The sequence below is a fragment of the Girardinichthys multiradiatus genome, chromosome 17 (assembly GCF_021462225.1).
Source record: "Girardinichthys multiradiatus isolate DD_20200921_A chromosome 17, DD_fGirMul_XY1, whole genome shotgun sequence".
Taxonomy (NCBI): domain Eukaryota; kingdom Metazoa; phylum Chordata; class Actinopteri; order Cyprinodontiformes; family Goodeidae; genus Girardinichthys; species Girardinichthys multiradiatus.
The window spans coordinates 7922740-7948783 of record NC_061809.1 but is presented as its reverse complement, the minus strand read 5'-3'; the positions used below and the strand labels follow the sequence as shown (position 1 = coordinate 7948783).

Genomic DNA, 26044 nt, shown 5'->3' with positions numbered 1-26044 from the left:
AACATTAAACATTTTCATTGGCTGTAAGCAAAAAGTTATCCTAATCAACAGAAATAAATGGCTTGAAAACATCAGGCTAAGTGTAATTAATCTATATAATGTGTTTCACTTAGTGACCTGTGTAACTGAAATAAATTAACCTTTCAATTATATTCAAATTTTTTGAATGTATGTATGTACCAAAAATCAACTGATTTCATATGTTTTATTTACAAGTCAAAATGTAGCTTTGATGTTTGCACTAAAACAATGTAATCTCAGACTCTTTATAGGGAACCACAGTCAAGAATTAAAATAAATGGCACTCCGAGATGATGCTGCTTCAGCTCCTCTCTTTTCACTGTTTATTGAGCCCTTGGTCAAGGAAATTTGACAAAATAATGAAGTGATAGGAATAAGAACAGCCCAAGAAGAACACAAAATAGTATTATTTTGTGTTCTTCTTGGGCTGTTGTCATTTCTATCAGTTCATTACTTTGTCAGATATTATTATTATTATATTGTTTTTCCAATCAGTTCATGATTTAGTCATTATATTTGACAAAATAATAAAATGATAGGAATAACAATAGGCCAAGAAGAACACAAAACCGTACTATTTGCTAATGAAATCATTATTTATGCATTAAATCCAGACTCAACGTTTCCCAAACCTCTGACAGAGTTGGACAGCTTCAGCCACAAATCACGTTATAAACTTAATATCACTAAAACACTTGTCTTTTGTGTAAATGACACATCGAGCAATCAAATGAAACAGAAGCACGAATAAAAATTTAAGATCTACATAATGTCTTGGGGTTATCATTACACAGGACTTAAGTAAGTTATATAAAACAAACTATTTGTAGTCATTTCTATACCGCTTCTTCCACAGTGGGCCGCGGGGCAGCTGGTGCCTATCTCTAGCAGTCTATAGGCGGGAGGCGGGGTACACCCTGGACAGGTCGCCAGTCCATCGCAGGGCAACACACAAACAACCATGCACACACTCATTCACACACCTAAGGGCAATTTAGAGAAACCAACTAACAGGCATATTTTTGGACTGTGGGAGGAATCCGGAGCCCTAAAAAATAAACGACATTAAAATTAATGATATCTTACAGAGAGATATCTCAAGACGCTCCGCAACAAGTCAAGACTTTAGCTCAAGAATTAAGGTGAAAAAAACAAACATTTTAGCAAATTCTCAGTTTATGATATGGAAGAAACATGATTCCAGGTTTATCTGGGGCTAGTGAAAACCCTAGAGTCAAGCTCAAAATGCTTAGTTAGAAGAAAGGATACAAGGCTTGGCTCTGCCTGTCTTCAGAGAACATTTTTATGCAGCCCAGATGCATAATATACTGGTGCTCCTCAGACTATCATGCCAGATAAAAACAAGTTGAGCTTGAGTAGAGCAGTGATCCACCTCAGGCCGAGCTGGGAGACAAACATCATAAATACCAGGAAGATGATATTAACAACTGAAACACTAAAAATGTGCTGTTGTGGCCTTCAAAGACAACCCTTTTTTTAAGACCAGGATAAATTGCCTAATGACAAATGAAGTGGGTTTTAAGTCTTTTCACAAAGTTAAAAAAGAATTTCAGTTGGAAAATACAGATTTGTTTCGATATTTCCAACTAAGACACTTTTATGGCACACAGGTAATTATACAGGGGTTGGACAATAAAACTGAAACACCTGTCATTTTAGTGTGGGAGGTTTCATGGCTAAATTGGACCAGCCTGGTAGCCAGTCTTCATTGAGTGCACATTGCACCAGTAAGAGCAGAGTGTGAAGGTTCAATTAGCAGGGTAAGAGCACAGTTTTGCTCAAAATATTGAAATGCACACAACATTATGGGTGACATACCAGAGTTCAAAAGAGAAAAAATTGTTGGTGCATGTCTTGCTGGCGCATCTGTTACCAAGACAGCAAGTCTTTGTGATGTATCAAGAGCCATGGTATCCAGGGTAATGTCAGCATACCACCAAGAAGGACGAACCACATCCAGCAGGATTAACTGTGGACGCAAGAGGAAGCTGCCCAAATCACGGCAGAATTAAATGTGCACCTCAACTCTCCTGTTTCCACCAGAACTGTCCGTCGGGAGCTCCACAGGGTCAATATACACGGCCGGGCTGCTATAGCCAAACCTTTGGTCACTCATGCCAATGCCAAACGTCGGTTTCAATGGTGCAAGGAGTGCAATTCTTGGGCTGTGGACAACACTTAAGTCTTTTGGGAAAGACACTGTTAGGCTCTGTAAAAATATCTTAAGTTGCAAAGTCATCAGGGATCCTCAGGTATGGTATTTGGGGTTAATCCCAGAAAATAATATAAAACAAAACATGACCTACATTTCTTTAAATTAAATGTTTCGGAAATCATCAGTGGTAGTTTCTGGTTATTGTTCTGTCCTCTATGAACATTAGAGTGGCAGACCACCACCTCATAACAGTGAGATAAATATTTTTAGTTTGAGTTGCTTCAAATTTTAGGAACTCAGCTAAAACAGAAGGGATGTGACTAGCTGTCAGCATCCCAGTGGTTCTAGGATTTATTCAAGTTTCTACAAACTCAATATAACATCTGTCTACCACAGATAAAGGAACCATTAATAATGATGTTTTTTTTTTTTTTACAGAATTTATCTTCAAAAAATCAAAACTAACCCTTTAACCTAAGTGGGGTGGGATCATATTTTGTTTAGGACCCTGTATAACATTAGACCGGCCCTGATAAAGCGCTTAAGAAGCACTGATCTGTGTTTTTTGACAGCTCCACTGTTTGTTTCCCCCCTACACAGCTTCTTGTTTCCCACAATGCTCTGCGACTGTCACCACCAAGATGGCCGACGCTATGGAGGAATATGAGAAAGAAGCTGGCTGCGTCCCTATTCTCCATCCTGAGGTAAGCTCCGGAAGCTCCACGCCTTAGCACGGCGATATGAGCGCACACACAACGGGTTCTGCCAGTTCGGCTCGGTTTGGCTGGGTGTTTTCCTTGGCCTTTGTTGGAAACTCCGATGCCCCCTGCATTACCACCGATGGAGGGGGGTGTCAGCCAGCTAGCCTAGCGATGCTAATCGCTAACGTTAGCCCTCTCCTCCGGCTGCACAGCCAGTAACCGCTGGACAGATGTTGCTATGGATGTTGGCTTTAGGAAATGCTGGCTTTAGGAAATGCTGCTGTTGTTGCTAATGGAGGGACGGTGTGTGTGTGCGTGCTGGATGAGGCTGAGCAATGAAGGGAGCGACGCAATACGTAAAGGGTTAATCCTTCCTGTCATAGGAGGTTAGCTCTGAGGCTAACCTGACAGCCCTGGCTGCTGCTTACAACGCTGGTTCTAATATGGAAATTAGTGTCAACTTGAACAGTAGTCTGCGCAGCGACTGAGGCAACACTCCTACCTTTTTATCAATCTAGCACTTATTCTTTTTGATGATGATGTTGTAAATATGCCTGTATTTCTGTAGCGTGTTGAAATTTGCCCTGTATGGACAAGGATTTACATATTTATGTATGTGTGTAAATTTATATATAATGCGCGCACACACGATAGGGCTTAACATTATGACCACCTGTTTAATAGTGTGTCGAACCTTTCTTTGCTGCCAAAAACAGCCCTGGGTTGGACCCCTGAAGTGCGCTATGGTATCTGGCACCAAGATCTTAGCAGCATATCTCAAGTCCTGTATGGTGTTTGAGTTGGCTTTGTGATGGGGCACGTTATCATGGTGAAGGAAGTCACAGCCATCAGAGAATGTTGTTTCCATGAAAGAGAGCAACAATACATACATGCGCATCTCATTAGGTTAAATTAAAATCAAAAAGTTTATTTCAGTGATCAGTTTAAAACTTAATCTTGTATAAAGATTCTTTACACACAGTTATATTTCAATTCAATTGCAATGTTTATTTCTAATAATTCTGACTATTTTGCAGAAACAACCCAAAATTCAGTTAAAAAAATATAGAAAGTATGGATCTTTGGAATAAAAGAAACCCAAGATATTTGAGTTTCCGACCAATTTTTTCCTATTCAGTTATCTGCCAAATAATCTTTTTACATTAATTTATTTTTAGATGTTGCCGCTTGTCCTTGATTTACCACATTAGAATATATTTTTTTCAAAAATAATTTATCATTTTGGTTTTTGGCTCACTGAAAGAACACATGCTGAAATGCTTGCTCATTTAAAAATTAAACAATGCAATTTCACAGCCTTTAGTCTCCAGATCCTTTTAGATGACAGTTGAAAACTGGACCTGCGGGTCCAATTTAGGTCCTAAACAGAGCATTGATGTTCATTCTGTGTTACAAACTGTGAATTAAATAATCTTGATTTATTGTAGGATAATTACATCCAGTCATATCAATGGAAAGTTGAGTAGAAGGAAAAAAGTGTGGTAGAAAAAGGCTTACAAGCAATAGAGTGACTGCAGCCCAGAGGATTGTGAGGCAAGGATCCAGGACCTGGGCTTACAGCTGTTGCGCTCCTTGTGTTAAGCCACTCCTTGAACCAGATAAAATCTCAGACGTCCTAACTAGTTTAATGAAAAGAAGGAGAAAAAATGCTGGTCTGTTGCTCAGTGGCTGCCATACACAGGCGCCACTGGATCCTCTGACCACCATCAGTAGGCAAGGTGAGTGAATAGTCTTGCCCAAGGACGCACTGACTGAGACCGATATAGCGGGGGCTTGAACCGGCAACCCACCGGTTACAAGACAGAATACACAGGCCAGGTTCTGTCCACCACTTTTGATATTTCCTGACCACTGCAGACCGGGAACGCTCCGCAAAAGCTGCAGCTTTAGAGATGTTTTGACCCAGTCATCTAGTGACCCATCCATTATAAGAAGGTATTAGGAGTTTTTCATGGCTGATCCTGATATTCCAGGTTGGTTATTTTTAATTTCCTTTCGGAGGTGTTTTTTCCTTTCTAAACATCTATGTTGTGGTGGGGTTGAAATGAGCTGACTGATACAGCAGCTTCTTTTTCCATCTGTGTCTCTAGAGATGTGGTGGTGCAAACATCTCAGGTAACTTGTATGCATACTGCTCACATGCCCTGGATTTGTGAAAGTATAACATGGACAGGAAGAACCAATTAATTGGCTAGAGGCCAGAAATGGACAGGTTTCTCTCCATATTCATTAAATGCATCGAAACTAAGAACACCCATTATTTTTGGTCTACGCAGAGATACACCAGTCAGGATTTTCCTATGGATTCTGAATATTTTTTTAAATTTTGGCAAATTTTATGTTGAAATTCGATGCATTTATTGCCTGACCACATGACCATCATTGAAAACTGTACACATTAGTGAAACTAGCCAAAGTGAAACTCTTTTCTATCTCACTGCTCACCATGTTTCAGTGGTTGTGTACATTTGGTATTAATTTTCATATCTAGAGGCACTTTGTCCTCAAACGGATTATGACTTGCTGTATTTGCTTGGCTGGATTTTCAGTCACAGCATGTCTGTTTGTAGTTTGCTTCAGCAGTAGCTGGCATGCTCTTCTCGCAGCAGTCCTGTTTCACTACTTGATTTATGGCCAGCAGCACCAAGTGGACCAGTTTAGATCCTGGTATTGCCTTCAACGAGAAATGATTCATAGTAACATCTCGTCATTCATGCCACATGCTGGCAAATGGGTTAATTTACTCCGTAATAATGGCTTTATGTGAACAATTTAACCATTTGTGGCACTTCGGCTGATGGTATTCTAGTTATGACCTTGTGTAAACGTTATGCTGTCATGTTTATTTCTACTTGGATGTACATCAATCCCTGTGTTTCCATGCTGTGTTATGGACAATGGTATTTATTCTTTGGTTGTTTGAGTCTGGAACCTTGCTTGATGACATGAAAGACTTGTTGGTTTCTAGCATACTGCAATGTAATTTACCACTATTTTACATACAGGTTGGACCTAAGCTGTGATTTGACACCCCATCCAACTAAGGTTGCATGCATTTCAGAGTTTAGATGTGAACATTCTTGGACTTCCTGGAAAAGACAATATATCAATATTAGGGCAGAAACGGTGCATGCTTAACCTATAGATCTTCCGCAAAGGTTAAAAATGCAACAATTATGCTTTTTCTGGCTGATGCCAATATCAAGAGAAGAATATGTGGCAGCCTCTTTTGATGGGGATGATAGTTTTTCTGTGTTTGACCTGCTGATCACTTATAGCCGGGTAAGGGAAAATTGTCCAATTCCAAACTCTGGCCAATTAACTGGTGGATGTCTAACATGCATGTATACTGAACAAAGGCAGTGTTGGTTGAAACCTACACATGCTCAGATTGAGACGTGTCCAGCTGCAGGTATTGCTCTCAGCCCCACCACTCTTTTTTTTTTATCTGTTCATGCATTCTTGCTTTCAAGTCTTTACTCCTAGTCCTGATTGTTGCAATGTCACCTAACCCTAATCTTGAACACAAACTACTTTCATAAGTCATTTTATTAAATATTTCTTATTATCTTGTGCACCAGGAGAGAATTTATTGCAATTCAGTTGTCACGGTTACGATGGTTCACTGCTATCCTTCCAGGTTAGATATTTGAGAGTTCGTAACCAGATTTGTTTGTAGTTTAAGGAGTGTCTGTTTTTTTTAAAATAATTTTTACGGCACTAGAGGCCTTTATTTTTGATAGTAGGCAGACAGGAAGGAGTGGCAAAGAGAGGGGGAGATATTCGGCAAAGGTCGCCGGGTCCGGGACGGCCGCTTCGAGGACTATAGCCTCTATATGTGGTCGCGTGCTAACCCCTACACTACCAGCGCCGCGCCCTGTCTGTTGTAGTTTTGATTGCTTCCTAAAGCTCAATGCTTTGACCTGCATGAAACGGCATAACATTGTTCATTTGGTAAGGTTAGCTAACCGGTTACAAACTCACAAAGATTAGTCACAGATGTTCCCAACCAATGAGATGATCTTATTGATGGGCTTAGTTAAAATGAAGTGGTAACCATTTTTCTGTCCAGACAGTTTATATTTGTTTTAACATGGAAATAAAACTCTTACCCTTCAAGCCCTGCTGACTTTCTTTCAGGAAGACACATTTTAACACCAAGTACCATTTCCTCATCACTGAAGATGTAATAATGTGGACCTAAACACAGTAGAACATAACCATGGTTTGGGATTCTCTCCTGTTTATTTGTGTGGAAAGACTTGAGACTGACACTATGATATACGTCAGTCTGGAGGCTGGTCCTTGACCTCCCACACAGGTAGAGAACAATAGAAGAAGAGATGGGTGGGTCATGGGTACTGGCTTGGAGATTGAATGAGGCACAGGGCTGGAGTTCTGCATTGTGGAGTTGATATGTAATTATGCTTGTACTATAACTGGAAGAACACAACGGTATATTGTCCTCGTTGGGAGTTAATTTCTGTCCTGGTGCTGTAATTCAATTCAATTCAAAGATACTTTATTGATCCCCGAGGGGAAATTAGAATTCCAGTACAACCCATCCAAACATACATTATGACACAAGACAAGGGGGGACGAAGAAATGCATTGAACTTAGTGGTAACACAACTTCATCATGCCTTATTCATGCATGCGTAGTGTGATCTTTTCTGCTGCACTTCAACCTTTCGTCATAAAATAATTTGTCAAAGTTGTGGCTTAGCCATAAATTCAGCTCATTTCCTGCTTGACCACATGGCCTGGGTTTACGCCTACTGGGTCGAATCTGGGTCATCTTGTTGATGGTAGTGAGAAGATGAGGGGAAATGTTTGAGGTTCTTTCTCAGCTCGTAGTGTATTCACTTGATTCTTTTTGCTTGAAGCACTTTCATGATCCCTCTCATAAGAAGATCCGTTCTCCTGCTCTCCTCCTAATCCCACTGCTGTAACTACTCTTTGAATATTGAATTATCCTCCTGAAATGACTCTCTAATTTCAGACAGAATTGGATTTTGAGCCGTGGCGACAGCCGGCAGGAACTGAACAATGGTGCAGAATAGTTGCAGGGAAGCAACGTACTGTGACAATCAGAGAATTTCTTTTTTTTTTTTTTTGAAGCATGGATGTACTGTATGATGCTTACACACATATTTAACCATAAACATGTGACCTGGATCTCCTGGGGAATGGCAGCCATATGCCTCACTGAGCTGCTCCACTGATGCCAAGCTTGCTGCATCACACAGAAGACGATGTACCCACCTAGACGTAAAGGGAGAAAACACCATCGAGACAAGTAAAAAATGCACAAGGTGATTTCCCAAAGGAATCCTCAGTTCTTCAGGTGCCAGAGGTGACCAAGAGCAGAGAAGGTGGATCAGACAAGCTTTTCTCTCAATAAAGGAACGAACTGAGTCATTAAGTAATGCTAAAGAAAAACATCTTCCTTGCGCCCCAGAACCTTCAAGAAAGCAGAAAGACATTTGTTCCCTTTAAAGGAATCTCTAGATGACTTGGGAGGCTTTGAGTTGCATAGTCTTCTAGCATGATGGCTCATAGGCATGCCTGTATCATATATGTAATATGTTCATATGTACACTTAGTAGTGCATAACCTCCCCTATAACTATGGCCCCATCTGCAAATAAAAAAAAAATCAACATTACAGTGGAGAAATTAAGTATTTGATATGACAGAAAAATAGAACTTAAAATTTGGTACAGAAACCTTTGTTTGCAATTACAGATATCAAACATTTCCTGTAGTACTTGACAAGGTTTGCACACACTGCAGCAGGGATTTTGGACCACTCTTCCATATGGATCTTCTCCAGATCCTTCAGGTTTCAGGGCTGTCGCTGGGCGATATGGACTTTCAGCTCCCTCCAAAGATTTTCAATTGGCTTCAGGTCTGGAGACTGGTAGGCCACTCCAGGACCTTGAGATGCTTCTTACGGAGCCACTCCTTAGTAGCCCTGGCTGTGTGCTTCGGGTCGTTGTCATGCTGGAAAACCCAGGTAATTAAATAATTAACGAACACAAATAAAGAGAATAAAAATTATTAATTAAAATAAGATGATAATAAAAAAGATAAAAAATTTAACATTTATGATAAAAATAATTAAAAGTTGGACTGAAAAAGTAACTAATGCTTAGATAACAGATTCAAAGGCCACTCTAAACAAATACGTTTTTAATCTTGATTTAAAGCAACTTAGGGTTTCGGTGCTTTTACAGTTTTCTGGGAGTTTATTCCAGATTAGTGGAGCATAAGTAAAAGCTGCTTCTCCATGATTGGTTCTGGTTCTGGGTATGCAGAGTAGATTTGAGCCAGAAGACCTGAGAGGTCCGGGTGGTTGATACACTGACAAGTCTGTAATGTATTTTGGTGCTAAGCCATTCAGTGATTTATAGACTAACAGAAGTATTTTAAACTCTATTCTCTGAGCTACAGGGAGCCAGTGTAGGGACTTCAGAACCGGGGTGAAGTGCTCCACTTTCTTAGTTCTAGTGAGGACGCGGGCAGCAGCATTCTGGACCAACTGCAGCTGTCTGATTGACTTTTTAGGCTGACCTGTGAAGACACCGTTGCAGTAATCAGTTCTACTAAAGATGAACGCATGAATTCGTTTTTTAAGGTCCTGCTGAGACATTAGTCCTTTAATCCTGGAGATGTTCTTTAGGTGATAGAAGGCCGACCTTGTTACTGTCTTTATGTGCCTCTGAAGGTTCAGGTCTGAGTCCATCACTACACCCAGGTTTCAAGCCGGATCGGTGGTTTCTAGCTGTAATAAGAGAAGCTGTTCGCTAACTTCAGGTCACGGTAGGGATGGTGTTTTCGGGATTGTACTCATCCTTCTTCCTCCAGACACAGAGAGTGGAGTTTATACCTAAAAGTTCTTTTAAGGTCTTATCTGACCACATGACCTTCTCCCTGCCTTAAGACGGGCCTGGACATGTCCTGGCTTGAGCACGGGGACCTTGCGTGCACGCTGCAGGATTTTAATCCATAGTGGTGTAGTATGTTACTAATGGTAACCTTTGAGACTGTGGTCCCAGCTCACTAAAGGTCATTGATCGGGTCCTCCTGTGTAGTTCTGGGCTGATCCCTCACCTTTCTCATAATCATTGATGCCCCACGAGGTGAGATCTTGCATGGACCCCCAGACCTGCTCGGACTCTGAAACAAAACTCCAGAAAATTGTTTTATATTCCGTCACTCACAGTTGAAGAATACCTATGATAGAAATTAAAGACTTCTACATGCTTTGCAAGTGGGAAAACCTGCAAAATCGGCAGTGTATCAAATACTTGTTCTCCCCACTGTAGCATAGATGAAGGCTTATTAGCTTGCTTCTATAGTTCTTTCTTCCTACATGGGGCTGCTATGCTACAGAGAAACGGATTAAAATGATCAGAGAGGATCAGAGTGATGGAGGACCCAGAAAAACCCTTTCAATGGCCTTTCAGTTTAGTTAATTTATTTGTTTTAACGAGATTTGCCAAAATGTTGAAACATTTAAACCAAAATCACACCTCTTGTCACTGAGTTGCAATCTGACATTGTAAATCCCTCATTGTAAGACTGTAACGTGCTATAAAGTCTTTTTTAGTCTTTTTTTTTTTGACAGCAGTTTTCTTCTAAAGACAAATGAAGGAAGGCATCCAGCACAATACAGGTGGTAAAAGAAGCAGCAAGCCAAGCTGAACTCTCTTCACATCAGTTTATTTTTGTTTTCCTCTGATCTCTCAGGAAATCAGACCCCAGAGCCACTACAACCACGGCTACAGCGAGAACGTCAGCCGGAAAAACCATGTGGATGACTACAGCACCTGGGACATTGTCAAAGCCACACAGTGAGTGCAGGATGTCTGTGTTTGGCAAAATTCACTGCTGGAGCTGGTATTTGTTGCTTGGTAACGAGTGGTTTAATAAGAGTATTTGTCATTACTGCAGGAACCACATATTTATTAGATATTTAGTAGATTTTATTAAGGAAAGGCCACAGTTTTCCTATTGTAGTTTCTGTCTTCATTGTGTATTTTCAAATTAATAATTTCTTGAAAATTGGGAGAATTTATTTATGCATCATCTGACTCTGAACTTTGGGAATCTGTTAAGTTTTGTTCTGAGGTTGTGGAACCCCTGTTTGCCAGATTGTGTTGGGTTTTATTTAGTGGGATTTATCCACATGAATAAAGCTGAAGCATTTAACCCCGATTAAATGTCGGTGCCTTTTAAGACTGATGGCACTCCGCCTTGTCCTGCAGGTACGGCATCTTTGAGCGCTGCAGGGAGCTGGTGGAGGCGGGCTTTGACGTTCAGCAGCCAGACAAAGAGAACGTGACACTCCTCCACTGGGCCGCCATCAACAACAGGATAGACTTGGTCAAGTAAGTCAGTCCAGATCATCTTGTAGGTGCAGATGGCTGAGCAGGGTGGTCCCCCTACTGTGGTATCCCCTATAGGAAGAATTTCACTTTATCTTATTTTGCTTGTTTTTTTATATATGTTTAAGTTTTATTAAATTTTTTCCAGGGAAACCTTTGTAGAAAAGCTAGAACTGGTTTGTTAAATGCCATTAATCTGGCTTAAAGTAGCAAATTCCTAAAAGCAATGGGGTATTTTAGCCAGTCGCACTGCAGCCACCTTCCACCAATCAGCTAGCTGCTTCTCGACCCTCATTTAGCTCTTCTGCTATAATTGTTGAGCAAACTGAACCGAGTCCTTCTCCACTGGTGACAATCAGAAAGTTGGAAGTTAATAAAAAACAGGACAGACTTCAGGATTTATTGGATAAAGCTCAATAATGAAGCTTCTGTTGGGTTACCAGGATGTTGTTGACCTGCTAACCTCAGCCCAGGTGGTTTCACATGTACTGCAGGCCAGCTGATGGGACTTTCATTCTCTTTTTCATAAAGTGTATGTTATCTGCTTGTAATGGAGGTTTGTCATATTATTTGTACCATGAAGGTAATTTCCTGTGAGAAGAGCAGCTACTCTGTATCTGTTACTGATAAGATGGAGTCACAGTTAGACAAAGGGCCATATTTCACTCAGTATGTTGTGTTTGTGTACAGGTACTATATATCAAAGGCGGCCATAGTTGACCAGCTGGGAGGAGACCTGAACTCTACACCTTTGCACTGGGCCACAAGGTAGCACACATGCATCTCCCTGATTAAACCTGATTATACACTCTGGAAATACTAGATTTTCTCATTCACAGGACAAGAAAATAGATATTTAAGACCCAAAGAGCTGTTCCAGTATTCATGCCTTCTTCTAAATCTAAAAAAGAAACAGAATTTATTTTGGTTTCACAATAAAAGCAGCTTTTTTAATTGTAAAATTAAATCATTCATTCCAAGGGTTAAGAAGGTTCTGTGGTTTCAGACATATTTCATTTAGTTGCGCAAGGACAGAAAGGCTCTTTGAACGGAAAAGGCTGCTGAGCCCTGATGTAGGAGATGGCCCGGCGCTGCGTTCCTGTATGCTTTCAGAACACTCTGCTCACTACAGCACATCCTCATCCATCTTGAAGGAATTTTAAACTGTAAGAACAGTATGACGGAAGATTGGATTGGTTTAGGAAAAAATTAAGTTTAAAATCTTGGTGTACCTTGATATCAGTAACTGGCTCTTGTCTACATCCCACATGCAACAGTGCTACCCTTTAAGGTTTTTCCAACTTATGTCAATCTGGGATTGTCTGGATGTTTTTGTGCATTATATTAACATTTTTAGATGTATATGTTGTAAATTCATAAATTTTTAAGGATGAAATTGAAGATGTTTAATTTTTTTCATAAATATACTCCATATCAATGAAAGCTGGTAATTCCATATATAAAAGCAGTCTCTCTTCTTGATGTCTGTCTCTAAATCATACATTTTGGAGCAGTTTTTTTCATTGTTTAGATGATGAAATCATGTCCTTCATCATTTTTCTGTAATGTCCACTGAGTTCTCTCTGTTTGGAAGGTCACATGAGATCCTCCCCAGGCACACAGGGGCTTTGCATTCTCTCCTTTCTGAATTATTGATGGATTGATTCAACAACATCTGCACTATCCCTGCTTCAGAGGCACTGAGGGGTCCTGTTTCACCCCCTGCTATCACCACCAGCTGGCAGTGACCTTTTTAAAAGCCACTAACCATAGTCTGGGAACATTTTTCTAAATTAGTGAATCTATGTCTTGTTTTCTTGGGCAAAATTCAGCCCACTCAGGCTATAAAATCGAACGAATAGGATGAACTTCTTGTGCTTTCTGGCAAATGTCTGTTTCTAGCAGTAAGAGTATGGAGACTCCGATTCAAACCCCAGACTGGAGATGTTTGATCCTGCTGACATTTGTGAGGAGAAAACAAGGAGAGGTATCTACATGTGGTTTAAAGTCTTGTGCTCTTCTCCTCCCACAGACAAGGCCATCTATCCATGGTGGTGCAGCTCATGAAGTATGGTGCAGACCCGTCTTTGATCGATGGCGAAGGTTGCAGTTGTGTCCATCTGGCTGCCCAGTTCGGCCACACTTCTATTGTGGCATACCTCATCGCCAAAGGACAGGTAGGGAGAACAAACACCACCATCAGGTAGAGATGCACCAAGATTTGCTGTCTTCGTACCGATTTGATGCTTGACTGGCCATGATCGATTATTGGCCAGTCATAAACTCTAAAATTACAGCAAACATAAGCACTGCTAGATTGGATTGGTGAGAACACTCCTCAGTGTGGGAACTGCTACTGAGTAAAGACTTAAGCTTAACTTCAATATCAGTTAAAAACTGAAGCCTTAGCTTCTTAGACTTTTTGTGCTATTCAAAAGAAAACTATTAGCTACAAAGGTGATCATTCAGGCTGCCAGACAGACAGGAAGCTGAACATAAAGCTCTTTTATCCTTTTGAAGAGTCCAGTTCTGTCTTGGAACATGCTGGAGTAGGAAATGTGGCTGAAAAATCTGTTGACTTATGGCAAATACACACAGAGACCGCGGGTAGTAATGCTAATAGTGCTGATCTTGCTAATGCTATTCAGTTCTGGTCGAAATGTCAACTCTGTAATCATGCTTTCCTTATTTTAAAAGTAACTATTGAATCCCGATCAACTGCAACGCTGTATAACAGATTTGTCTGTAACACACAGTGTGACAGCGGCTCTGGTCTAACTGCAAATAAATAAAAACACAATTAACAACACTGTCAGTGTTTTACTGTTAGAATCATGACATTTTCAGTGAATCCAGGAAGCAGAAAAGGATATTTTTCTGGTAATCCTAGTTTTTTCAGATGAATCTGTTAAAATCAGAATGTGCTGGTCAGTTCTTAGTTCTTTACAAGATCGGTGATCGGAAATCAGCCACAGATTCTACTGATCAGTTCATCGCAACAATCAGGATTTTTGATGGACTTCAGTCTATTTATGTTTTACCAGTATTCTCCATCAGGGGGTGCCAGTTGCTTTGGTTTTTAACCAGTTACTCTGCATGTCGTCACTTATGGTTTGTTTTTTTCTCTGACAGGATGTGGATATGATGGATCAGAACGGCATGACTCCTCTCATGTGGGCAGCTTACAGGACACACAGGTGTGTATGTTTGTACAGTAGCTTGTTTTCACACAGGAAAGAAACGGTCACATGAAAAACTACTGCGGCTTCATCTAAGCTTTTACATATTGGGATATAATGAGAGGGAACCCATTTGGAACTTTTATTATTAATAATCCTATTATTAGTGACATACGAACCCAAAAAAAATTAGACCTTATTCTTGATTAGAACTTATTTAATGGAGACATGTTTGAAAAACCCCCACAGAAAAAGAAAAAGTTTTTTTTTAAATAAATAAATAAATAGATGACCGTCTTTATAAGATGGGATTCCCTCTAGTTTGACCCTTGTTTCCTTGTTCTCTTCCCGCAGTGTTGACCCCACCCGGCTGCTGCTGACATTTAACGTGTCGGTCAATCTGGGCGACAAGTATCACAAAAACACGGCGCTGCACTGGGCCGTGCTGGCTGGTAACACCACCGTCATCAGCCTGCTGCTGGACGCCAACGCTAATGTCGACGCCCAGAACATCAAGGTGATGCAAAGGATTATTTCTTACAGCCAATAAAAATCGAATAAATCAATAGTTTCTCAGAAATTAAGAATATCACATACGACCAATAAAAAAAAAAAAAAAGATTTCTAATGCAGAAATGTTATGTTATTGTCTACACAAACACAGAGAAGAATACTGAGTGGACAGTTTTCCAGCAGGCAGTCACAGACACCACAAAAGATCATTGCTAAAGAAGCTGGTTTTTCAAAACATTTTTAATGGAAAGTTTAGTGGAAGGAAAATCTGTGGCTGAAAGCAGCTGTGATAACTGCTGCCTCAGAAGGGTTTTAAAGCCTCTTCAAGAATTTGGAGGGGATTCCACCCAACATGGATGTATTTAGGACATGGGCTACTTGTGTTAAGTCACTCCTGAACCAGAATGTCAGAAACATCTTACCTGGCATTTGTTTTAAAAAATCCTTTTTTTTAATGCAGTGTTCTAATTTTCTAAGAAATTGAGGTTTTCATTAGGTGACAGATATAATCATAAAAATGAACAGAAATTAATGATTGAAATATATCCCTCTGTGTGTGATGAATTTGTTATGACTGTCTTGAATTGAACAACTAAATGAAATGAGCTTTTCAGTAATATTTTATTGAGATGCTACAACGTTGTCTTCTGATATTTTGATAGAATAATGCTGTAAGCAAAGTGCTTTGATCAGCAGAATAGCAAATATTACTGGACCGTTCAAGCCTTAAACACAAACATGAATCTGGTTGCCAGATGATTGCATTGACTTTTCTTACTTCCATTTTTAGGGAGAAACACCTCTGGACCTCGCCAAGCAAAGGAAGAATGTTTGGATGATCAATCACTTACAGGAAGCGCGGCAGGCCAAAGGTTATGACAGCCCGTCCTACCTAAAAAGGCTGAAGATGGACAAGGTAGAAACGCTAGTGTAACTGGGTTTAGTTCCCAACAGAAATTCGGGAATATAGATCCACTTATTAACAGCCATCAATAATATCTATAGCTGTTTAAACTGTAAAACAGCAGCTAGAGACATGCTCAGACCAGCCTGCCAGACCCAGGCACTTTTTACCATCTCAGACTGGTCAGGCTGTTGCTTCCTGATAGTCTGACAGGAAGGAGGCTGTTCAGAAAGATCTCCTCCAATCAGCAGAAAACAGAACCAAGCAGCTAAGAGTTTTCTTGTCTTTGACAGTCTGTTGTCTTTGTTCTGACCACCATGGGTGGTTCCTCACATTTGTTTTATGAAGGAGTAGCTTTACTGTAGCAGCGTTTAAATACTAAACTTAGCACAAGAGTGGGTGAAGCAGCCTAAAAATGCCCTACGCTCTGTCTCCAGGTTTCAGCTATGATCCTTAATTATTCTGCTGTAATTGTTTGTCTTCTCCCTGCTTTCCTGTTGGAATGTTAGATCATGAAGGTAAATTAGGATGCTTTCTCTTATCTGCATAGATCTGCATAGATCTTTAGTCTGTCATTGTGTTTAAGATGTGACGAGTAGTTCACACCTGGCTGTTGGGTCCATTCAGCTTCTTCTAGATGTCAGATGGGAACCTACAGAGAGCAGAGCTTCATGGGATGTAGATGTGAAATATATTTACTTGTTCCTACAGGTTCAGACTGAAGTTTTCAATTTGACTAATAAATGAAGGAATCACAAGATTACCCCCAGTTATGCTCTAAAAGCATGAGTGCCTAATCTTTATTTGATTGAACTAAACTCAAAAAAGTGCAGCAAACTGCAGGGTGTTGGTTGATGCTTTTATAGACTGAAAGTGGTGAACAAAACCAATAAAAGGAAAATGATCTGATTCCCATTTCCTTTCCAGTTGACTGGTGAATCTCTGATAAATTAATATGGCCAAATGATAAAAAGATTTTCTGTTTTTGTTTTCACAAAAAAACAGAAACTGCTGGGTGTACTCCTGCAGCAGATAACCATATCCTGTGGCGGCTTTGCTGTTTGAAGCAGCTTTTCCTTATTGCCTTTTTACGTCACTGGTTTTAGATGTTTATACGATAAAACCAGATTATAGGATGCTCTGAGCCTGATTAGCACTGCTGGGCGTTGATGTCAGGATGGAGACAAACACGTTAAAAATGATACTCAACTCACCTTATAAAAGGTAAAGAAAATAATAATAACAATGTTTTAACCTTCTGTTCCTTCCTCTCACGTCTGGATTCGCTGTCCAGGAGTTCAGACAGAAAGTGATGCTGGGAACACCTTTCGTCGTCATCTGGCTTGTGGGTTTCATCGCCGACCTGGACGTCGACTCCTGGCTGATCAAGGGCATCATGTACGCTGGTGTCTGGGTCGCAGTGCAGTTTCTCTCCAAGTATGTCTCATCTAAGAAAAACAGACAGATTCCACGCTTTTCTTTTGCAATGAGCCGTGTTCATTCATAGTTTACTTTTTAGGAGCGGCTTTTCAAAATGGACCCTGTTTCATCGTCGTAATGGTGTGCATAGAAAATCAAGTGTTCTGTTTTTGGCAGCGAAACAAACACTCTTAAAGTCAGACTCTGTTACCTTAACTCAATTTCCCCAGCCGTGCGCTCTTGTTTCATCCTTCGCCGTTGTTGCTCTTTGTCCTTCTCCAGACTCCTCACTTGCTCCCTTAGTTTCATGTTTCCTCTGACATTCCTAGAAAACTTGCTTGTTGGGTGGAAAAAAATGAAAATGCAAGCATTGTTGAGTGTAGAAACGGTGTGTCATCAGGTAAATGCTGGGTTTGTTTCTGATGATGTATGGCTGCAAAGCCTCAGTGCTTAGCAAAAACATTCACACCCATGCATACAAATTTTGTGACATTATAATCACAGACTTCAAATGTGTTGGGATTCTGACAGACCAGTACAAAGTAATGAAAATTGTTAAAATGTGCATTTGTATTCAGCCCCCCTGACTCTCATATCCCTAAATAAAATCAGCGCACCCAATTACCTTCAGAAGTTACCCAATTACTAGCGTCCACCTGCGCTTTGTGGCCGTAAACTATCGATGCACAGTACAACATCGTGATGGTGGCCCTGCTTCCCTCAGCAGGGTCAGGGAAGCTGATCAGACTTGATGAGATGATGGATGGAGCTAAATACAGGCTGCAGAAGACCTGATGGATCCTTTTCTTCCACTTCTCAGTTATGCACTGCTTTGTGTTGGTCTGTCATATCAAAGCATGGCTTCTTGTTTTAAACGTGTGTTTAAATTCTAAGGTTTTTGTTCCAACTTGTTCTAGTCTGATCAGAACTTTTCACCCCTCTTTCCCTCTGCAGGGCTTTCTTTGACCACTCCATGCACAGTGCTCTGCCTCTGGGAATCTACCTGGCGACCAAGTTTTGGATGTACTCCACCTGGTTTTACTGGTTTTGGAATGATATCCTTTTCACCCCAACACTGGAGTTCTGATTGCAGCATGTTTGGCTCTCACGCCAACAGGCCGCAGCAGATCAGTGTTTAGCCTTTCTGTTCACAAGCTGCTAATTGGTTCACTAACGTGGGGGGGTGCTCAGGGTGTCTTTGACCTGAGCTGATCTGGGAAGAAAAATACAGGCAGCTAAAAGTAGCACTGCATTTATTTATCATGGATGTTTGCCATGCCAACGGTGCTTTCAAATAGGTTGGTAGCAGTCCGTTACGGTTGCTGACATGCTGTCGAGCAAACATGTCACACATGTGCAGTTGTGTGTAAAGAGGGAAGGTGGATTCGCCTCCATCCTGGTGAAGTGGTTGGACATGGATCATTAGTCATGTGGAAATGAGTTCCTTTCACACCCAGACGTTTGTGTGCTTGTTCTCGCCGGCCCCAGCTTTAGCTTGCAGCTACTTGCAGAAAGATTAGCGCTCAGTGGTAGCACTGCTCTCTTTAAGTACAAAAGCAAACAAGCTGACGCTCTTTAACTAGAGGTTTAAAAGAAATGCAATTAAATACAAACACATGAGCTTCACTGTTTTTACTGATGTTGGGCTACCCCAGCTGGCATTGCCTCAGTAGTTGCTCCCCTTATGATCCTTATTAGGTTGTAATAGAGTTTATTTGGCACATTGTCAGACCAAAGCAAATTCACAACAGGGACTTTTTCTGCACATAAATAACACTGCAAGGCCACAGGTGCTGTTTAAGATAATTGTTGTTAGCTACTGGAATAATTGTTTTTATTAGAGTTCATTTAAATTGGTCGGCTTGGTGAGATGGACCTCGCTCTGAAGCATTGTTCATAAATTGGAACATTGTCCTGTTGGAAAACCCAGAGGGCACAAAGTTTCAACCAGATTGCTCCTGATTTGAAGTTGGAAAAACTTCTGTCAATCCGCCTTTTGCAACAGACCCACATCATGATGCTCCCACCACCATGCTTGAGACTTGGTAATTAGTTGATGGGTTTGAAAGCCTCACCGTGACTCCTTCAAAACATCACTGTTGTAACTGGGGTCAAATAGGCTTGTCTCAACAGTTTCTCCAGAAGGAAAAAAAAAACCTTTCTCCAGAAGAGATTTGGGTCATCATGCTGCAGATTCCGCTTAAGTTTCTTCAGCGGAGGCTTCTTTCTTGGCACCCTCTCAGTCTATGGCAATGTAGAACAGTGGAAAACAGTCTCAAAAGCAGCTATTTGATGAGTAGTTCTAGTAACCCTAGTGTGTCACCTTAGTAGTTACTCCAGATTTAGATCATGTCTTCCTTATTGTTGAGAAGATGGCTTCCTCTGAAACCATGTCTTCAGCATTACCGAGATATTTATTAGTATTATATGATGCAGTTTGCACATCTGCATGCTTCTTTAGACAGCATTGCTGCATGGTCCAGACGGCCTGCTGCCTGGTTTCCTGTGGGATTCAGGTCACTCACCTACAAGGCGATTTGTGCTGATAGTCTGTTACGGCCTGCGGTTATCGCATCATTACCTCTTATCTCTCCTTCATCTTTTTTGGAACAACAGCAGTGGCTGCCTGCTCTGATGAAGGATACAGACACATAAATACACACACGTTCATTGTCCTGAGTGGGCTGAGTAATGGTTTGTAGGGTCTCCATCCCTAAGGGAAAAACTGCGACTCTGAAATGTTTTCATTCATATTTGCTGAACACACTTACACAGTTAACCAAGTGTCACTGAGAAAATGTGTATTGCTTCCATAGGATCAGAATATGAACACCAGTTTAGATGTATCATTAGGAGCCCTGAAGCTGTATTGTTCATATTTGCCTTGACCCCTCTGCACACCTCCCATTTGCCACAGTCCATATACCCTTCCTGATCAACACCCTGGCTCTGTTCTACAACTTTGGCAAATCCTGGAAGTCTGATCCAGGAATCATTAAGGCATCAGAGGAGCAGAAGAAAAAGGTATCCCTCACTTCCAGCTTTATAATCAGTATGTGATCTAGTCCAGCATTGTTTAACACTAATCTCACTGCTATTGGTTGATGAATAAGAATTAGTTTTGGTTACAGTGTTGTGTAACATTTCAGATTTCCTGCCCTGCTGCATTCAGGCCTCTCTGTCCCTCATTGTCACAGTGTTATAGAGGCCAGACGTGTCTCCTCTTCTAGCCAGGCCCCAGATTCTCCATCCTGTGAAAGAGGAAAGCAGAATTTACCCTAAAAAGCCCCCCGCTCTTCGTAGAGGCTCCCATTCTTACACCATGTGGCAGTGATGCCATCACAACTGAGGGCTGTTACCCAGATATGCGCATTAAAAAGCAAACTTATTTTAAAAAAAACAGCAGTCAGTTTTCTGAAATTCATTTGGGTATTGGACGTGAAAATGAAGCGGCCCTTAGCAGTGACCAGCTGGTCAGAAACTAACAATCCAAGCTTTTTCCATGCAGTGAATGCACCAAACATTAGTTCTACCAACGGTGTGCAGACGCTGTTACTGAGTGAAAAAGGCTTAAAGTCATGTGTTTCCAAACGAAATGAGGATGTAGAGAGCAAGCTGTCTGCAGTTCATTTAGGCTGCAAGACAGTGCAAGACTCTCAGCAGATAACAGGAAGTCTGACCAGCAGTACAGCAGCGTTACTCTGTATTACCCTGTTGTGTTTTCTACCTGTGTCTGTTATGGAACATGCTGGATTTCTACGTTCTCATGGATGTACACACTGAGACGGTTGTTTTTCAAATGCTAGCAATACTCAATCTTGTTAGCAACTTATTGCTAAAGAGACAGAGCCCAAAATTCTGACTGGTGCATCTCCAATGGTAGCTCTTGTCCCAGTCCATAATGCGATTGTTGTGCTTGGAATTCCAACCCAGCTAATGCATAGTGTTGACCACACAGTAAATATTTTACATGAAGTTATTTTCGTCCTAAACGTGTCTTTTTTTTTTTTCTCCTTTCTTCTTCAGACAATTGTGGAGTTAGCTGAGACAGGCAGCTTGGATTTAAGCATATTCTGCAGCACCTGCTTGGTAAAATCTTTCTTCAAAGCCGTTAATTCACACAGAAGAAAAGAAAGCAGAGATCATCTAGGTCTGTTTTCTTACAGATACGGAAGCCTATCCGGTCCAAACACTGTGCCGTGTGCAACCGCTGCATCGCTAAGTTTGACCACCACTGTCCCTGGGTGGGAAACTGTGTGGGTAAGTCCACTACAGGGATCATGACCAGGTATCTATGTGGAGTCAGCGTTACTAGACACAGGGACTGTTAGCTTCATATTCCACCACAGAAACCCAACAATGTGGAGAAGAGAGGGTACAACCAGCAAACCTAAGTCATTGTTGTCTGTGAAACAGACTGGAGAGACTGGAGATCATAGTGGGGGCTTTGATCACTTCCTGTCTCAAACCAGGTGGTCAGGAAGATGCTTTAAAAGTGAGGAAACTGTCTGAACAAACAGGCTCTTCAATCTGGAATTTTTACATTTTACAGTCCATCTTAAAAGTTCTTCAGATAAATAAATCCCATATAATACTACACTGTGTTTAATTATACCGTAATAATCTGGGCCCAATGTACATTTTCTACTATTTTAGTATAGACTTAATTATAAACCATGGTAAGGAGCAGATCAGGTAAACACAACATTAGCAGAATTATTGATTTAAAGGTATTTTCATTTAAGCAAGAAGTTTGATTCTGTGTTGAGACAATATACAAGCGGTACAATTTATGAAAAATAACTATTCTTTATTCAAATTTAACAAATCGGGTTTGAAAAATAATTTCCACCCATCTCAGTAATCAGCCTCTATTGTCAGCAGGAATCAAATGCTTCTTGTAATCGCTGAGCAGCTTTTTGCATGTCTCAACTAGTCTGTTTATCTTTGGGGATGAGCTCCAAGTCCTTAAAGTTGGGAGGACTCCGTGCCATCACCCTAATATTTAACTCCATCCACAGATTCTCCATCATATTCAACTCAGGGCTCTGGCTGGGCAGCTCTAAAATATTAATATTACTTCCAGTCATATTGCTTTAAATCTAAATCAGTCAGGGGTATGAATAGTTTTGAGCTTAACTGCGTTACTTTAAATATGCCACTGAATATCTTTGTCTTACCTTAACAAGTGTGAAAAGCTGAATATCGTTTTTTTATTCAGATGTGTGTGTGTGTATTTTACCTGTCTGTAGCATTTGCTTAGTGTTTATTTCATGTGTACTGTCTCTGTTATTAATGAACACTTATCCCAAGAGGAATAAACTATCAAGAAGTAGTTGGATAAATATTTTGTCCTTCACAGGAAGTGGAAATCATCGCTACTTCATGGGCTATCTCTTCTTTCTACTCTGTATGATCTGCTGGATGATGTATGGCTGCATCTTCTGTAAGCAGACAACACTTTTCTTTTTATGTATTTCGCCAATTTTCTACATCCTTCTTCCTATTGTAGCCCTTACTCATGTTCTTCTGATACCCCCCCACCAGACTGGAGGATTCACTGCGCCACCAGTTATGCCAAGGACGGTTTCTGGCTGTACCTGACGCAGATCGCCTCGTGCTCACCCTGGATCTTCTGGATGTTTATCAACAGCGTCTTCCACTTCATGTGGGTGGCCGTGCTCATCATGTGTCAGCTCTACCAGGTACAGCTTCATCCAGATGAAAATAGGGTGTCATGTCTCAGCGTTTTTTCTAGAATGTTGGCTGATCTTTGTCGCTGATGATTGTAGATCGCAGCTCTTGGAATCACCACAAACGAGCGGATGAATGCCCGCAGATACAAGCACTTTAAAGTTACGGCCACATCCATCGAGAGCCCCTTCAAGTAAGTTATCATATGAACTAGAGATTTGTTGCTTCAAATAACTTTCCTGGGATGAAGGTTTGCTTTTTTCAGTTTAAAAGAGGTGTACCACAAGGCTCAGTTGTCGGCCCACTTCCTTTTAGCTTCTTGTAAATTATTTTCTAAATTTATGCTCTAATGAAGTTTTTCAGATGTATGCAGATGATACTGTTCTATCTAAATCTAACCAGGGCAATGCACCTTTCTCTTTGTGTCCCTGTTTAGCCATGGCTGCATCAGAAACTTAATCGATTTCTTTGAGATCCGCTGCTGTGGCCTGATCCGGCCCGTGACTGTGGACTGGACCACGCAGTACACAATAGACTACGACCAGACATCCGGCTCAGGCTACCAGTTGGTGTAGAGAAGGAAGTGGCGGATGAAAAGAAAATAGAGGGGGGGAGTGAAGAGCGGAAAACGAAGCGTTTGGAAGTATTAAGCTTCCCACTTGGCGTTCATATCTTGCGCAATACTGTTCTCTGGAGCAGTTTTCTTCATTTAGGTTTTTTTCTTATTTTTGTGGACCATCTCTCCTTTGCCAATTAAGACTACGGGGCGAAAAAAGAATTGAACAGGACAAGCATGCATTTATGGGACATCATCCTCCCTGCCCTTTTTCACTACTACTACTACCCCCCACCTCCTCTCCCGGGCCTTTTGGACAGTGTGTTGCTGCCAAACACAAGTGGAGGGGAGAGAGGCCAACAGAGAACAATTCTAAAATAAAAGTTTCTGTCTGTCGGGGAAACGTGAAGCTGTCGCCCACAGCAGCCTCGGCGATGAGGCAGCATTGTTCCCTTTCCCTCCCATACTTCATATCCTGTTTTCGGTGTCCCTGTGGGTATTTGATGTTTCGGATCGAATCTGGAACTTTTCGCTTTCTGTGATGCTAAATTTCCGTTGCCAGGGAAGCTAAAGGAAGGATTTCAGGATAACGAGACATGGAATTTAGACTCTTAAGTGTGCTAGGAAAAAGGGAATGTCTTTTAAAGATCTCGATATTGCAACGTGCTGATATATGAATGGAGCCAATGATGACTTGCAGAACTTATCAGATGAAAGTGTTGAATTTCAGGAGGGAGCTGTTGGAGGAATCCCACTGCTAAAATTAAGCTGCATCCTTTGTAATAAGCTGGAAATGGTGCAGCAGAGAAGCAGAACTGGGACTCCCTCATCAGTGACCATGCTGATCATGACAGATATCCTCCGGACAATGTGATACAGGTCTATTTATTTTAAAACTATTTATAGATAAAGTAACTATGTTCTAGCACCATCATTTTTACATTTCACATTTTAACTTAGGTTTTTTTAATAAGGAAGAGAGCATTTTAAAGAGGTAGCTGAGTTGGAAGTGGACAACTATGTAGAAAACTACAGACAGGTACAGTGAGTGTATTTATTAATAGAAACAGAAGGAAGGGAAAGTTTACAGAAAAGCCTCATTCCAGACGATTCTTTTAAAGCTGTAAAGTCTTATTTGTTTTGTCTTTTGTCTGCCTACAATGTTGCACTGATCGTGTTTTATTTCCGTTATATGTATATGTATATATATATATATATATTTTTTTTTTTTTTTTGGCCGTTACTGAACAGAAGGTCCAGCAGCTTCATGCCAACACTTCCATTGTTTGCAGAGAGGAAGGGCTCATCCGACACGGGCCCCACTTCCCAGAAACCCCCTGCGTGTGGACCCTGTGCAGTCGCCATGGCGGCAGGATGGACTGAGATGTAAAGAATGTGCATTTGTACATAAACACACGGTTTCTCCTTTGTCAGTGTTAGTTGAAGGTGTTCCTGGGGATTCCTTTTTGTTGACCTAAACATAAAGGAGACAGTCAAGTTCCTATAATCCATGTTGTATGACTGTAGCTTTTAGTGATGTCCGACGCTGCTGTCTATAGGCATTTGAGCCCCCCCCCTCCCGAAATACCTGGAATCTCTCCACTGCATGTACGATGCCTAGGACCACTGGGCTCTCGCCGCCTCTATCGACCACGCCCTCATCATGGTCACCATGGTGACAGCCCAGCAAAGCCACATGTCTGTATATAGTGAATGTTATGTATTTGCAAGTATGTTTCTGCATTATGTTCATCCAGTTTGGGTTTTTCAGTAGTTTTCTTCAGATCCAGTGTGTTCAGTGAGGTTGCCAGACTCCCAGTTGGGCCATCTGAGAACGGGTGTGTAATATATTTGAATGTTTCATACTCAGATTTTGGTTTTATTTTTACGTCATACATTGCTGGGTTTTGTTATACCACTGGATGTACAAATTGTAAAGCAAAAATACAAAAACATTTTTTTTCCTTTTCTAAAAGTGAAAAATGTGTTCATGCAATAGTTTTAAGGATAGAAAGAGGTTATATTATACAAAATGGCTTCAGAAACGTTAGAGCCTCATGTTTGCATCACTAGAAGACGGTTCTGTCATGTCAAAGCACCACCGTACTAACCACTGATGTCACCACTACCCTACAAAACGCCTCACATGTGACTCGTCTTATAAATGCCTTTAAGTGGGCACCAATGAATGCTGGCTGTTTTGTTTGCAAGGCAGAATTCACCACTTCAGGCTCATCGTGATTTCAAACCCATCTCATGTCACCATTTCTTCCAGCAGCTGCAAACATCTACTCTGCCCCCCTTCACCTCACCATGCGGGATAATTGAAGAAAAAATAAAGCACATAATCATCTCCAGTGCCTCTCTGCCCACCTTCAGATACCACTGTAACTCCGCTTCTGATGTAAACATATGGGCATGGTTCCGTTTTAATGGCTTTAATAATAAAATACAGTCAAACGTGAACA

General features: G+C 41.0%; 1 protein-coding gene and 1 long non-coding RNA gene across 2 annotated transcripts; one reads left to right on the top strand and one right to left on the bottom strand.

The window, feature by feature from the left end:
* Positions 1 to 2758: 2758 nt before the first annotated feature.
* Positions 2759 to 26042, top strand: zdhhc17 (zinc finger DHHC-type palmitoyltransferase 17). The gene is made up of 17 exons (XM_047389588.1): positions 2759 to 2901; positions 10674 to 10777; positions 11192 to 11314; positions 12002 to 12079; positions 13344 to 13488; positions 14444 to 14508; positions 14845 to 15007; positions 15794 to 15919; positions 17202 to 17344; positions 18281 to 18381; positions 20226 to 20350; positions 21353 to 21415; positions 21493 to 21586; positions 22689 to 22772; positions 22874 to 23031; positions 23119 to 23213; positions 23457 to 26042. The coding sequence occupies exons 1-17, from the start codon at positions 2839 to 2841 to the stop codon at positions 23593 to 23595; spliced, it is 1869 nt and encodes a 622-aa protein (XP_047245544.1). The 5' UTR covers positions 2759 to 2838; the 3' UTR covers positions 23596 to 26042.
* LOC124882917 lies at positions 8897 to 18266 on the bottom strand. The gene is made up of 3 exons (XR_007042031.1): positions 17538 to 18266; positions 17163 to 17355; positions 8897 to 8924 (listed from the first exon to the last, which is right to left on the bottom strand). It is a non-coding gene; the product is annotated as an uncharacterized LOC124882917 (long non-coding RNA).
* Positions 26043 to 26044: the final 2 nt, after the last annotated feature.

What these genes read in the sequence shown, in the direction of transcription:
- zdhhc17 (XM_047389588.1), top strand. Translation starts at nt 2,839, where the DNA reads ATGGCCGACGCTATGGAGGAATATGAGAAAGAAGCTGGCTGCGTCCCT. An exon ending in CCTTTGCACTGGGCCACAAG is followed by an intron (nt 12,080 to 13,343) that starts GTAGCACACATG and finishes CTCCTCCCACAG; the next exon opens with ACAAGGCCATCTATCCATGG. An exon ending in CTGGGTGGGAAACTGTGTGG is followed by an intron (nt 21,587 to 22,688) that starts GTAAGTCCACTA and finishes TGTCCTTCACAG; the next exon opens with GAAGTGGAAATCATCGCTAC.